The 13187-nt window shown below is 49.9% G+C and overlaps 1 protein-coding gene across 2 annotated transcripts in view; it reads left to right on the top strand.

Annotated features, from left to right (window-relative positions):
• The window catches only part of PRPF40A (pre-mRNA processing factor 40 homolog A), a 31037-nt gene extending 18388 nt beyond the window's left edge, over positions 1–12649 (top strand). The window contains exons 15-26 of one of the 2 annotated variants that reach the window (XM_068166787.1): positions 1007–1157; positions 2983–3116; positions 3868–3982; positions 4116–4219; positions 4362–4478; positions 5844–5981; positions 6590–6685; positions 8770–8856; positions 8944–9040; positions 9232–9293; positions 10136–10270; positions 11316–12649. In XM_068166787.1, coding sequence (XP_068022888.1) covers positions 1007–1157; positions 2983–3116; positions 3868–3982; positions 4116–4219; positions 4362–4478; positions 5844–5981; positions 6590–6685; positions 8770–8856; positions 8944–9040; positions 9232–9293; positions 10136–10270; positions 11316–11408 — 1329 coding nt within the window. In that variant the 3' untranslated portion in view covers positions 11409–12649. The remainder of the gene's footprint in view (positions 1–1006; positions 1158–2982; positions 3117–3867; positions 3983–4115; positions 4220–4361; positions 4479–5843; positions 5982–6589; positions 6686–8769; positions 8857–8943; positions 9041–9231; positions 9294–10135; positions 10271–11315) is intronic. The other variant, XM_068166788.1, reaches the window with a different exon arrangement.
• Positions 12650–13187: the final 538 nt, after the last annotated feature.

Genomic DNA, 13187 nt, shown 5'->3' with positions numbered 1-13187 from the left:
GGAAGAAATTCTTCCCAGGTGGGGCAATTTGCCACTGGAATGTGCTGTCCAGGGAGGTGGTGGAGTCACCATCCCTGGAGGTGTATAAAAAAGGCTTGGATGTGGCACTTGGAGCCATGGTTTAGTTGTCAGGAGGTGTTAGATAATAGGTTGGACTTGATGATCTCTGAGGCCTTTTCCAACCTGGTTGATTCTATGAGAGTCAAAAAGGTGACAGTAGGGGATGGATCTGGAGGAAAGGAGTGGATAACCAAGTGAGAAGGTTACTGCAGTAGTGTGACCTGTTTCAAAGGCACAACTCCATTTAGCTTCTATCCCAAGGGAGGGAGGGGCAGAAACAAGAAGAGAAGGTGGACAAGATCTATCAGCTAGAGTGGGAACTCCTGTTACACAAGATGTGATGGGGAAAAAGAGACAAAGGAGAAGAGCATAGGGGGAACTCTCCAAAGCTGTGTTTGACAGTGGTACAGCACTGAGTGTTTGCTTGAAGGTACTGGCAGTTTCCTGGCTGTACCTCTGTAGGATGTGCTCCATTCATGAGCTGTTTCCATACATCAGGAGATAATAGGTGCTTGAAGCTTGAGGAGGGTAGATTTGGACTGGAGGTTGTGAAGAAATTCTTTGCAGTGAGGGTGGTGAGACACTGGAACAGGTTGCCCAGGGAGGTTGTGGGTGTCCCCTCCCTGGAGGTGCTCAAGGCCAGCTTGGATGGGGCCTTGAGCAACCTGGGCTAGCAGAAGGTGTCCCAGCCCATGGCAAGAGGGTTTACACTAGATGATCTTCAAGGTCCCTTCTAAGCCAAACCAGGCTATGAATCTATGAATGAACCTCCTGAAACAGTTCATCTGTGGATGCAAGTGCTGATGGTGTGTCAGTTTGGTCAAGTTACACAGAAATGACAGGTTAATTCTGTGTTTTGAGAAGGAACTTCAGAGCTTAAATGTTTCCATCTGTCCTACCTCAAATTTACCAGGGCAGAAGGTAAACAAATGCATTTTCTCCTCAGGAACAAGCCAAACAGCTACGAAAGAGGAACTGGGAAGCTCTGAAGAACATACTAGATAACATGGCCAATGTCACTTACTGCACCACTTGGTCTGAGGCCCAGCAGTACCTGATGGACAATCCTACCTTTGCAGAAGATGAAGAGCTGCAGAGTATGTAAAAACCCAAATCTCTCTGGCTCTTTAAGGAGAGAGAGTGGATTTGTCTTCAGCAGTGAGGATTCTTTGCTGCAAGAGTGGTCAGGCACTGAACAGGCTGCCCAGGGAGGTGGTGGAGTCCCCATCCCTGCAGGTGTTCAAGAAACCTGTGGGCATGGCACTTAAGGACATGGTTTAGGGGCCATGGTGGGGTTGGGTTGATGGTTGGACTCTTAGAGGTGGTTGCCAACCCAAACAATTCTCTGACTCCTGGCTGGGTGTGGCTTGCTCCTGGCCACTCCATTGCTGCTCTGACAGCCTGTGTGGAGGCCCTCATCTTGTTTGGTTCCTAGGAAACACACATCAGCTTCACAAATTGTTAACCTTTGAAAATTAAAGTGTTACTTGACAATTAACAGGTTGCAAATATCTCAGCTACCTTCTGGTAGATCAGGTGGGGTCCTGCTGCTTTCCTGGGAGCTGTCAACTGCTAAAGATCCTCTCTGATTTTGGGTGCTTTTAAGAGACTTGGGAGGAGGCCACAGAGTTGGCTGAGAGGTTTACAGAGCCACAGAAATGCTTTGGGTTGGAAAAAACCTCTCAAATCCTGAAGTCCAACCATTAAACCATGTCCTGAAGTGCCATGTCCACACATTTCATGAGGCCTCATCCACATTTCTTATCTCAAAAGCTTCCAAGCTCTGTGTTGGAGCATGGATTCAGGAAGGGCAGGTCCTGCCTGACCAACCTGATCTCCTTCTATGCCCAGGTGACTGCCTGGTGGATGTGGGGAGGCTGTGGATGTGGTCTACTTGGACTTCAGCAAGGCCTTTGACACTGTCCCCCACAGCAAACTGCTGGCTAAGCTGTCAGCCCCTGGCTTGGACAGCAGCTCTCTGAGCTGGGTTAGGAACTGGCTGGAGGCTGAGCCCAGAGAGTGGTGGTGAATGGTGCCACAGCCAGCTGGCAGCCAGGCACTAGTGGTGTGCCCCAGGGATCAGTGCTGGGCCCTGTGCTCTTTAACATCTTCATTGATGACCTGGATGAGGGCATTGAGTCCATCATCAGTAAATTTGCTGATGACACCAAGCTGGGGGCAGGAGTTGATCTGCTGGAGGGTAGAGAGGCTCTGCAGAGGGACCTTGACAGGCTGGACAGATGGGCAGAGTCCAAGGGCAGGAGATTGAACACATCCAAGTGCCAGGTGCTGCCTATTGGCCACAACAACCCCATGCAGAGCTACAGGCTGGGGTGAGAGTGGCTGAGAGCAGCCAGGCAGAGAGGGACCTGGGGGTACTGGTGGATGGTAGGCTGAACATGAGCCTGCAGTGTGCCCAGGCGGCCAAGAGGGCCAATGGCATCCTGGCCTGCATCAAGAACAGTGTGGCCAGCAGGAGCAGGGAGGTCATTCTGCCCCTGTACACTGCACTGGTTAGGCCACACCTCGAGTCCTGTGTCCAGTTCTGGGCCCCTCAGTTTAGGAAGGAGGTTGAGTTGCTGGAAGGTGTCCAGAGAAGGGCAACAAAGGTGGGGAGGGGTCTGGAGCACAGCCCTGTGAGGAGAGGCTGGGGTGCTTGGTGCCATGGTTGAGTAGATTAGATATTTTTAGCTGCTAGGTTGGACTTGATGATCTCACAGCTCTTTTCCAACCTGGTTAGTTCTATTCTAATTATCCAGCCTGGGGGAGGCTTCTTTTGGGTTGTTTTTTTTCTGCTGTGCCTGATCCAGTGCTGAGTGAAATTTCCACTCAGACCATCAACTGCCAACTCTTCTCTCCTAGTGAGAAACTCTCTGGGTTAGTAAGAACCCCTAATTTTCCCTCTTCCCTCTGTGTTGCTAGACATGGATAAGGAGGATGCACTGATTTGTTTTGAGGAGCACATCAGGGCCTTGGAAAAAGAAGAGGAAGAAGAGAAGCAGAAGAGTTTGCTGAGGGAGAGACGGAGACAGCGGAAAAACAGAGAATCTTTTCAGGTTGGTGGCCTTCTTCTCTCCTAGATGTGTCATGTCAGTAGATATTTGATGTGGTTTTCCTCAGGGTAGGCTCATAGGTGTGTAAAATGGCATCAGGTTCCAGCCTTGTAGCATTTTGCCTGCTATATAATGCTGGAAGGCTGGGAGAGGAAAGTCAATGCAAAGAGATCTGAATGGAAGGCAAATGCAGTTGGAATGCTGGACGTGGTGGAGGGAGGTGGGAAGAAAGGGTGAAAGGATGAAGGGGGGTTGGAACTAGATGATCATTGTGGTCCCTTCCAACCCTGAATGAAACTATGAAACGAGTTTTGAATCCTGTTTTAACAAAACCCCAGAATTCTGCCATCAAAAGGTTTGAGGAGGGCAGATTCAGATTGGGTATTAGGAGGAAATTCTTTACAGGGAGGGTGGTGAGGCACTGGAACAGGTTGTGGGTGCCCCCTCCCTAGGGGTGTTCAAGGCCGAGTTGGACGAGACCTTGAGCATCCTGGGCTAGTGGGATTTGTCCTTTTCCAAGGCAAGGGGGTTGGCACCAGATGATCTTGAAGGTCCCTTCCAACCCAAACCATTCTATGGATCTATGAAGGCAAATACAATTGGGCTGTTGGCTGTGGTGCGGAGGGAGGCAGGGAGAAATGACGATGACTTTTCAGTTGCATTGTAGCAAAGCCAGGGCTCCTGCTAGCTGCAGTGCTGGTACCTCCTGCTGTGAGGAGTGACTGCAGCCTTCCTTTGCACTTCTCTTTTGTAGCTGTTTCTGGATGAGCTGCATGAGCATGGCCAGCTACATTCCATGTCCTCTTGGATGGAGTTGTACCCAACCATAAGCTCTGACATCAGGTTCACCAACATGCTGGGTCAGCCGGGTAAGAATCCTGTCTCTTCCAACCCAAGGCTTGCATTTGGGGCAGAACAGAGCAGGGTTTCTTTGTATGTTTTCTATCTGTCTGGCAAAAAAACTGCAGCTCTTTTATTAGAGCTAGCTTTTGACTTATCTAGTTTTTCCATCAGGATCCACAGCACTTGATCTTTTCAAGTTCTATGTTGAAGATTTGAAAGCACGTTACCACGATGAGAAGAAGATAATCAAAGACATCTTGAAGGTAAGAGTGGAGGTAAAAGGCTCCATTGGGTGGTTTCCTGGGTCAGTTCTTTGCTGCTGGGTGGTGGGGATTTCATCTTGGGCCAGTGTCTCAGTGTGCCATCAGCACTGAAGTGAGGCTTCCTTCCTGTCTTCTCTTACAGGACAAAGGATTTGTGGTTGAGGTGAATACTTCTTTTGAGGACTTTGTTACTGTCATCAGCTCAACTAAAAGGGCTACAACTCTAGATGCAGGAAACATCAAGCTGGCTTTTAACAGTGTAAGTATGGAGGGAGAAGGGTGTTCCAAAACTTGGAAGGATATGATAGCTCTTGGAAAAACAACAATTGGCAGTTATTGTCCTCTGGACAGAGGGTCCAGGGAAGACTAACAGCTGGGGAAGGGTCTAGAAAACAAGTCCTGAGGAGCAGGACTTGAGCAGCTGAGGGAACTGGGGTTGTTCAGCCTGGAGAAAAGGAGGCTGAAGGGAGACCTCATTGCTCTCTACAACTCCCTGAAAGGAAGTTGGAGCTAGGTGGGAGCTGGTGTCTTCTCCCTAGGAATAAGAAGGAATGGCCTCAGGTTGCACCAGGGGAAGTTTAGGTTGAATATGAGGAGCAGTTTCTTCCCCAAAAGGGTTGTCAAGACCTGGCCCAGGCTGCCCAGGACAGTGGTGGACTTCCCCTCCCTGAAAGGATTGAAAAGCTGTGGAATAGAATAGAATAGACCAGGTTAGAAAAGACCTTTGAGATCATCAAGTCCAACCTATCACCCAACACCATCTCATCAACTAAACCATGGCACCAAGTGCCTCAGCCAGGCTCTTCCTAAACACCTCCAGGGATGGGGACTCCACCACCTCCCTGGGCAGCACATCCCAATGGCCAATCTCTCTTGCTGGGAAGAACTTCTTCCTAACCTCCAGCCTGAACTTCCCCTGGCACAGCTTGAGACTGTGTCCTCCTGTTGTGGTGCTGGGTTTAGTGGTGAGCTGGCAGTGCTGGGTTAATGGTTGGAGTTGATGATCTGAAAGATCTCTTCCAACCAACACAGTTCTGTGGTTCTATGACAGTGTTCATAGTATTTGAGTGATGCTCTGCTTTAGGGTTGCTGACTCTTAATCCTCTCAAAGGAAAGATTGCAGAGGCATTCTCAAAAGACAGGCCTTTCATAGAATCATAGAATGGTGGGGGTTGGAAGGACCTCCAGGGATTGAGTATAACCCCCCTGCCAAAGCAGGGTCACCAAGGGCAGCTCACCCAGGAAGGCAGCCAGGTGGATTTTGAAAGTGCAGAGTAGGAGGCCCCACAACCTCTCTGGGTTCCTCTGCTTTCAACTTGAGGAATTCACTGGTAGGAATGAAGTAGTGCCTTGCATGGTGCATTACCTAGATTCTGCCTGAGACCCAACAGTTGCCTGCTTAACCTGGTCTGGTGGAAGGAACCCATGGCAGCAGGGTTGGAGCTGGGTGAGCTTGAAGGTCCCTTCCAAACCACTCTGTGAAATGAGAATGATTGGTTCATAAGTGACTGAATGAGAACTCTGAAGGTGGCCTGTTGTTGGGCTTTCCAAAAGCTGTTCTGAGCAGAGCTATCATTTGGGTGGTGTCAACAGGAGTGATCTTAACAATCTTTGTTTGCTGCAGCTGCTGGAAAAGGCAGAAGCCCGGGAAAGAGAGAGGGAAAAGGAAGAAGCTCGCAAAATGAAGCGGAAAGAGTCTGCCTTCAAGAGTATGCTGAAGCAAGCTACTCCTCCAATCGAGCTGGATGCTGTCTGGGAAGATGTAGGTGCCATCATTTCACTAGGCAAAGCTTTCCAAGTGGATTTGAATGCTCTTTGAAGTAAATCTGGATTATTAGAGGGCTGGAGCACCGCTCCCTGTGAGGACAGACTGAGGGAGTTGGGGCTGTTCAGTCTGGAGAAGAGAAGGCTTCAAGGAGACCTCATTGTGGCCTTCCAGTATCTGAAGTGGGCTACAAGAAAGCTGGGGAGGGACTTCTGAGGGTGTCAGGGAGTGATAGAACCAGGGGGAATGGAACCAAACTAGAAATGGGTAGATTGAGATTGGATGTGAGGAAGAAGTTGTTCCCCATGAGGGTGGTGAGAGCCTGGCACAGGTTGCCCAGGGAGGTGGTGGAAGCCTCATCCCTGGAGGTTTTTGCAGCCAGGCTGGATGTAGCTGTGAGCAACCTGCTGTAGTGTGAGGTGTCCCTGGCCATGGCAAGGAGGGTTGGAGTCACAACCAGTCCCATCCTGCATGTCTCCACCTGGTGACACCTCTCCTGGTAGGGTTGGGAGGCTGACCTCTGAAGTTTCTTTTGTCTTTGCTGGTTTTGTTTCTGGCTGAGCTGTGTTTCATAGCCACATTTCATTGCTCCTTTGCCTTTTCAGATCAGGGATAGGTTTGTGAAAGAGCCAGCATTTGAAGACATCACTTTGGAGTCTGAGAGGAAAAGAATATTTAAAGATTTCATGCATGTGCTAGAGGTAAATTAATCCTTTGCTTTTCTCCTGCTTTAAAAAAGATCACCCCCCCCCCCAAAAAAATTCTCTGTAGGCCCTTAAACTATGAGGGAAGGAAGGAGGATTTCACAGCATTCTACTCATTCCTGTCACAGTGCTCTGTTGTTAGGTGTAAGCAATCAACATCAAAACCTGATCTTGGAAGGGAGAGTCTGAAGAAACAAGGCAGAGTTATTTGATGTCCTGTGGTTTGTAACTGGTCCCCTTAGCTGCTTCCTTCCAAGAGTGGTTTGGATGTTAGCATCAAAATGCTTGATTCATGTCAGAGAAATTTGGCCTTGGCCTTGGAGGGAGGATTCAAGGGCCTTGGCTTTGAGGGGAGCCTCAAGGGGCCTTGGTTTTGAGGGGGGCCTCAAGGGGACCTTGATTTTTGAGGGGAGCCTCAAGGGGCCTTGATTTTGAGGGACCTGAGGGGGGGCCTTGGTTTTGAGGGGAGCCTCAAGGGGGGCTTGGTTTTGAGGGGAGCTCTGGGGCCTTGAATTTGAGGGGAGCCTCCAGGGGCCTTGAGTTTGAGGGGGGCCTCAAGAGGACCTTGATTTTGAGGGGAGCCTCAAGGGGACCTTGGCTTTGAGGGGAGCCTCAAGGGGGCTTGATTTCGAGGGGAGCCTTAAGGGGACCTTGATTTTTGAGGGGAGCCTCCAGGGGCCTTGGTTTTGAGGGGAGCCTCAAGTGACCTTGGTTTTGAGGGGAGCCTCAAGGGGGCCTTGGTTTTGAGGGGGGCCTCAAGGGATCTTGGTTTTGAGGGAGGGAAATTCAAGGCCATTCTAAGCCCTGCAGATGCTATTATTCATTATTATTATCCCTCATTATTGTTCATTATTACTATTATTATATTTGTGTGTTTATCCATTGCTTTTATTTCTTCAGCCAGGGTTTTGCTAATGGGGGAAGGCTCTAGTTGAATCTCTTTCCTTTGGGCTGGGCCCCAGCAGGAGTTAAACTGCAGAAGCTGCTGTGCTAACTCATTCTTCTTTAAGGTGCTGGATTTTTTTCCCCAGATTAAAGTGAGGTTTGCTTTTGCAGCCCCTGCCTTTCAAGGTCGCTGATTAGTTTTCTGGAGTTTAAGCCACTCTGAAATACAGTTTCAGAGGTGACAGAAGCCCTTGGGGATCCACACCTAAAGCTGTCACATCCTCATTCCTAAATGCTTCTTATTGCAACTGTACCATGGCCATAATGAGGTCTAGGGGATGGCCTGCTGGGAAGCAGCTGCACAGAGAAGGAACTGTCAGTGCTGGTGGGCAAGTTCCTCATGAGCCAGCATTGTGCCCTCATAGCCAGGAAGGCAAATGGGCTCCTGGGATGTGTTAGGAAGAGTGTGGCTAGCAGGACAAAGGAGGTTCTCCTCCCCTTCTACTCTGCCCTAGTTAGGCCACATCTGGAGTTCTAGGTCCAGTTCTGGGCTCCCCAGTTCAAGAGAGTCTGGAGAGAGTCCAGAAGAGGCCATGAAGGTGCTGACGCACCTGGAGCATCTGTGAGGAGGAAAGGCTGAGAGCCCTGGGGCTGAGGAGCCTGGAGAAGAGCAGCCCCAGAGGGGATCAGAGCAATGCTCAGCAAGAGCTAAAGGAGCTGTGGGGGGCAAGAGGCTGGGGCCAGACTCTTCTCAGTGGTGCACAGTGACAGAACAAGGGGCAGTGGGCACAAAGTGGAAGCCAGGATGTTCCACCTGAAGATGAGGAGAAACATATTTGGTGTGAGGGTGCTGGAGGCCTGGAGCAGGCTGCCCAGAGAGGTTGTGGAGACTCCTCTGGAGAGCTTGCAAAGCCAGCTGGGCATTGTGCTGCTGGGCAAGCTGCTGTGGGTGCCCCTGCTTTGGCAGGGGGGTTGGGCTGAATGATCTCCAGAGGTCCCTTCCAACCCCACCGTGCCGGGATTGTGTCGTACATCCTGCTGTCGCTCCTGACGGGGTTTGATGCAAGGGGTGCTTGATTCTGTTACTAGCTTTGAACCACTGCTAGCCATGGGTGCCTTGTAGATGGTGAGAAAACACCCTTGCATGTTCCTGCTGTGTGGCCTGCTGCTAACCTGTGCCTTCCCTTGCTGTCCAGCACGAGTGCCAGCACCATCACTCAAAGAACAAGAAGCATTCAAAGAAGTCTAAAAAGCACCACAGGAAGCGCTCGCGGTCCCGCTCGGTGAGTGTCCTCTCACACCCTCAGACCTTCTCTGCCTCCTGGGGGTGCTGTGGCCTTGCTCACCACCTTGGCTTTGTGTCTCTCCAGGGCTCAGAGTCTGAAGATGATGACAGCCACTCCAAGAAGAAAAGGCAACGTTCAGAGTCGAGATCGGTTTCTGAGCGTTCTTCCAGCGCAGAGTCCGGTAGGAGATTTGGGCTGGGTTGGAGGTGTCCCCTGCTGACTGCAGGGAGGGGGGAGGAAAGTTGGACAAGCTGACCTCTGAGGGTCCCTTCCAACCCAATGTAATCTGTGGGTTTAGGTCATTTTTTTTACTGTGTTTGCTTTTGTACTCATTTCCTTGATGTGTTTTTCTGGTTCCTGTTGTGCCTGCAGAGAGGAGTTACAAGAAGTCAAAAAAACACAAGAAAAAGAGCAAGAAGAGAAGACACAAGTCTGTAAGTCCAGCTCAGTTGTGAGCTTGCTAATGGATGGGTGGACACCTGGTGGCTTCACTCAGCCTTTTGAAGGTCATCATCCAGCTGCTTCTCTAGTATTGGGGACTGTGTGAGAGCAGGCTGGAGGGAGTCAGAGAATCAGTAAGGTGGGAAAAGACCTTAAGGATCATCAAGTCCAGCCTGTCACCCAACACCTCATGACTGCTAAACCATGGCTCCAAGTGCCACATCCAATCCCCTCTTGAACACCTCCAGGGATGGGGACTCCACCACCTCCCTGGGCGGCACATTCCAACAGCTAACAACTCTCTCTGGGAAGAATTTTCTCCTTACCTTGAGCCCAAACTTCCCCTGGCACAGCTATGGACTCTGTCTTGTTCTGGTGCTGCTTGCCTGGGAGAAGAGACCAACTCCCACCTGGCTACAACCTTCCTTCAGGGAGTTGTAGAGAGCAATGAGGTCTCCCCTGAGCCTCCTCTTCTCCAGGCTAAGCAACCCCAGCTCCCTCAGCCTCTCCTCACAGGCTGTGCTCCAGACCCCTCCCCAGCTTTGTTGCCCTTCTCTGGACACCTTCCAGCAACTCAACATCTTTCCTAACCTGAGGGGCCCAGAACTGGACACAGGACTCAAGGTGTGGCCTAACCAGTGCTGAGCACAGGGGCTGGATGATCACAGAATCATTCAGGTTGGAAAAGACCCTTGGGATCATCCAGTCCAACCATTAACCCTACTCTACTTCAGTAGTTTATCTGATGTAGACTGTGCTAGGGTGAAGTGTGTGGTGTGGCTCTTCTCTGCATGAATGTGTGATGTGATTGGCATTTCCCTCTCTCTCTACACAGGATTCCCCAGAATCTGACATTGAAAGAGAAAAAGACAAGAAGGAACGAGAGAGGGACAGTGAAAAGGATAGAGCAAGACAGAGATCTGAATCAAAACATAAATCACCTACTAAAAAACGACCTGGAAAGGACTCTGTAAGCTTTGCCCTTCTCTTTCTCTCTGCCTCTGTGGGCTTTGGTGGTCACTGGGGTGCTGTAGGGCAGTACTCAGGCTTTAGTATGGGGGGTCTTAAGGTGCTAAAGCTTTCTCTAGGTTCCAGTTCCATTTATATAAAAGGTCAAATCACAGAATGATTGAGGGCCAGGTTGGAATCTCAAGGATCACCTGGGGATTTAATTTAAAGTGCTATAGCATTTATCTAGGTTCCAAATCCATCCCAAAAGGACCAAATCACAGAATCATTGAGGTTGGGAAATCAAGGATCATCTGGGGGTTTAATTTAAGTGCTAAATGGACTCAAGGGTCTTGAAGATCTCTTCCAACCTGGTCCATCCTATCCTATCCTATCCTATCCTATTCCATCCTATCCTATCCTATTCCATCCTATCCTATCCTATCCTATTCCATCCTATCCTATCCTATTCCATTCCTATCCTATTCCATTCCTCCCTATTCCATTCCTCCCTATTCCATTCCTCCCTATTCCATTCCTCCCTATTCCATTCCTCCCTATTCCATTCCTCCCTATTCCATTCCTCCCTATTCCATTCCTCCCTATTCCATTCCTCCCTATTCCATTCCTCCCTATTCCATTCCTCCCTATTCCATTCCTCCCTATTCCATTCCTCCCTATTCCATTCCTCCCTATTCCATTCCTCCCTATTCCATTCCTCCCTATTCCATTCCTCCCTCTCCCTCTCCCCTCTCCCTCTCCCTCTCCCTCTCCCTCTCCCTCTCCCTCTCCCTCTCCCTCTCCCTCTCCCTCTCCCTCTCCCTCTCCCTCTCCCTCTCCCTCTCCCTCTCCCTCTCCCTCTCCCCTCTCCCTCTCCCTCTCCCTCTCCCTCTCCCTCTCCCTCTCCCTCTCCCTCTCCCTCTCCCTCTCCCTCTCCCTCTCCCTCTCCCTCTCCCTCTCCCTCTCCCCACCCTGACTGGAAAGCATTTGACGACGCAGCCATGGCCTTGCAGGAAGGCCCTCAGCTTGTGGTTGCTGAGCACTGTCCTTGCTTGTGTGCCTTGCAGGGGAACTGGGACACTTCTGGCAGCGAGCTGAGCGAGGGAGAGCTGGAAAAACAGAGGAGGACTCTTTTGGAACAACTGGATGAAGATCAATGAGAACGTTATTTATACCAAATATGTTTACATTGTGGCATAATAAAAGAAACCAATGTCTAATGCAGGACCTGGGTTCTGATCTCCTGAGTCCCATGGTTGAGATAACAACTGGCTTTCATTTTTTTTACCCCATCAATACCTTCCAAGTACTCTTTAGTAGAGCCTTCAGAGCTAGAGAAGTTGAGTGACTGTCCTGGAGCAGGATGGGCACCCGGCTCGGCCTCGCCGCGGAGGGAACACCACCATGGAAGATGTTTTGGTGCTCACTGGATCTTGTCTGCAGGCCCAGGGAGGTGTTGGCCCCTTTCTGGCAAAGCTTGCCTTAAGCACAGCTGGTGGTTAACTCCCTGCTTTGCCTGGCCAGATGCAGCTTCACCTTTAGAAAGAAGAGCTCCTTAACATAGTTCCATTGATTGTATGGATTTGGGTTTGCTTTGGAAGAGAGAGAGGGGAGGGGGAAATGAACCAACCCAACCCAACACACCAAAACCCTGGGAGCAAACAGTGGGGTTTGTTTTTTTTTCACCTGTGCAGAAGATGTTGGAATTGTGAACTTCCATCAGTGGCCTGAACTGATGAGGAGGTTTTTTTTGTGCCACTCTGGGACTTCCCTGGCTGAGATTTGTGTCTAAGCAAACAGCAAAGCAGCCTCAGAGGGGATTTTTTTAGGGTTCATTTTGCAATGTCAGGGTTTGATTTCCTGCTGTAAGGGTTTAATTTTCTGCTAAGGGGTTTGATTTTCTGCTGTAAGGGTTAATTTTCCCCCTGGAAGGGGTTGCCCCTCGCAGCCCTGGGAGCTGGAGTGGATGGGAATGCCACCCTTTGTAGGGTGCCAGCAGAGGTTGCTGCCTGCCACAGCCACCTCCCTGTGTTCCCCTCCCACACCTCCAGGGGTGTCAGCTCCACCTTTAGCCTCCCCTTGAGAGAAATGTAATCACCATGACCATGCTGAAACCAATCAACCTGCTCATTAACTTTTCATGTGTTGCCTTAAGAACCTGATGAAGAATGTGCCACCACCACCATCAGCCATCACCACCTCTGGACAGCAGCCACCTCTAGAAGCATCCTTTAAAAGGAGGAGGAAGCAGCTCTGCAGCTCCATCTCTCTCCCTCTCTCCTCTGGCCAGGTCAGGAAGGGTTTTTTTTCCCCTCCCTCCCAGCTCTGCTCCCATCAGGAACCTCTCTGGTTGGAATATTTTTGTATATTTTTATCCATTATTAAACCTTTCCTTCTAGTGGCTCACTGGTATTTATTTCTCTGGACAGCTCTGAGAAAGTGCTATGGCCTGCTGGCTGATGGACTTCCAAATGAAGACTGGTTTAGAGGTCAGCCTCCTATTTTAGGGCCTTTTTCCTCTCGCCCCCCCACCCTTGTTAACAGCTGTTCCTAGGGCAAAAATACCCCAAAAAGGTCCTTTTCAGCCAAGATTTTCCCTTGCGTGGTGGGTTTGTGACCCTTAAAAATCCTATTTGAGACAGAATATGGTGATTTGAAGTCTAAAACTTCATTAATAACTCATCAGGAATGAATGACCTTTATTTCTGGTGTGGCATTCACAGGGTTTTGGGTCAGAGGAGGTTGAAAATAAGAGGTCAGCCTCCTTCTTGGGACCTTTTTCCCCTACTAACAGCTGTTCCTAGGGCAAAAGTACCCCAAAAGGTCCTTTTCAGGCAGGATTTTTCCCTTGCAGAGTGGGTTTGTGGCTCTTAAAAGAACTGTTTGACACAGAATTTGGTTATTTGAAGCACAAAACAAATTCATTCCTGAAGAGTTAT

Source organism: Melanerpes formicivorus, unplaced genomic scaffold, assembly GCF_026170545.1.
Source record: "Melanerpes formicivorus ecotype bairdi unplaced genomic scaffold, bMelFor1.0.p_v2 SCAF_106, whole genome shotgun sequence".
Lineage (NCBI taxonomy): Eukaryota > Metazoa > Chordata > Aves > Piciformes > Picidae > Melanerpes > Melanerpes formicivorus.
The sequence above is the reverse complement of the archived record's forward strand: the minus strand, read 5'-3'. Positions and strand labels throughout refer to the sequence as shown.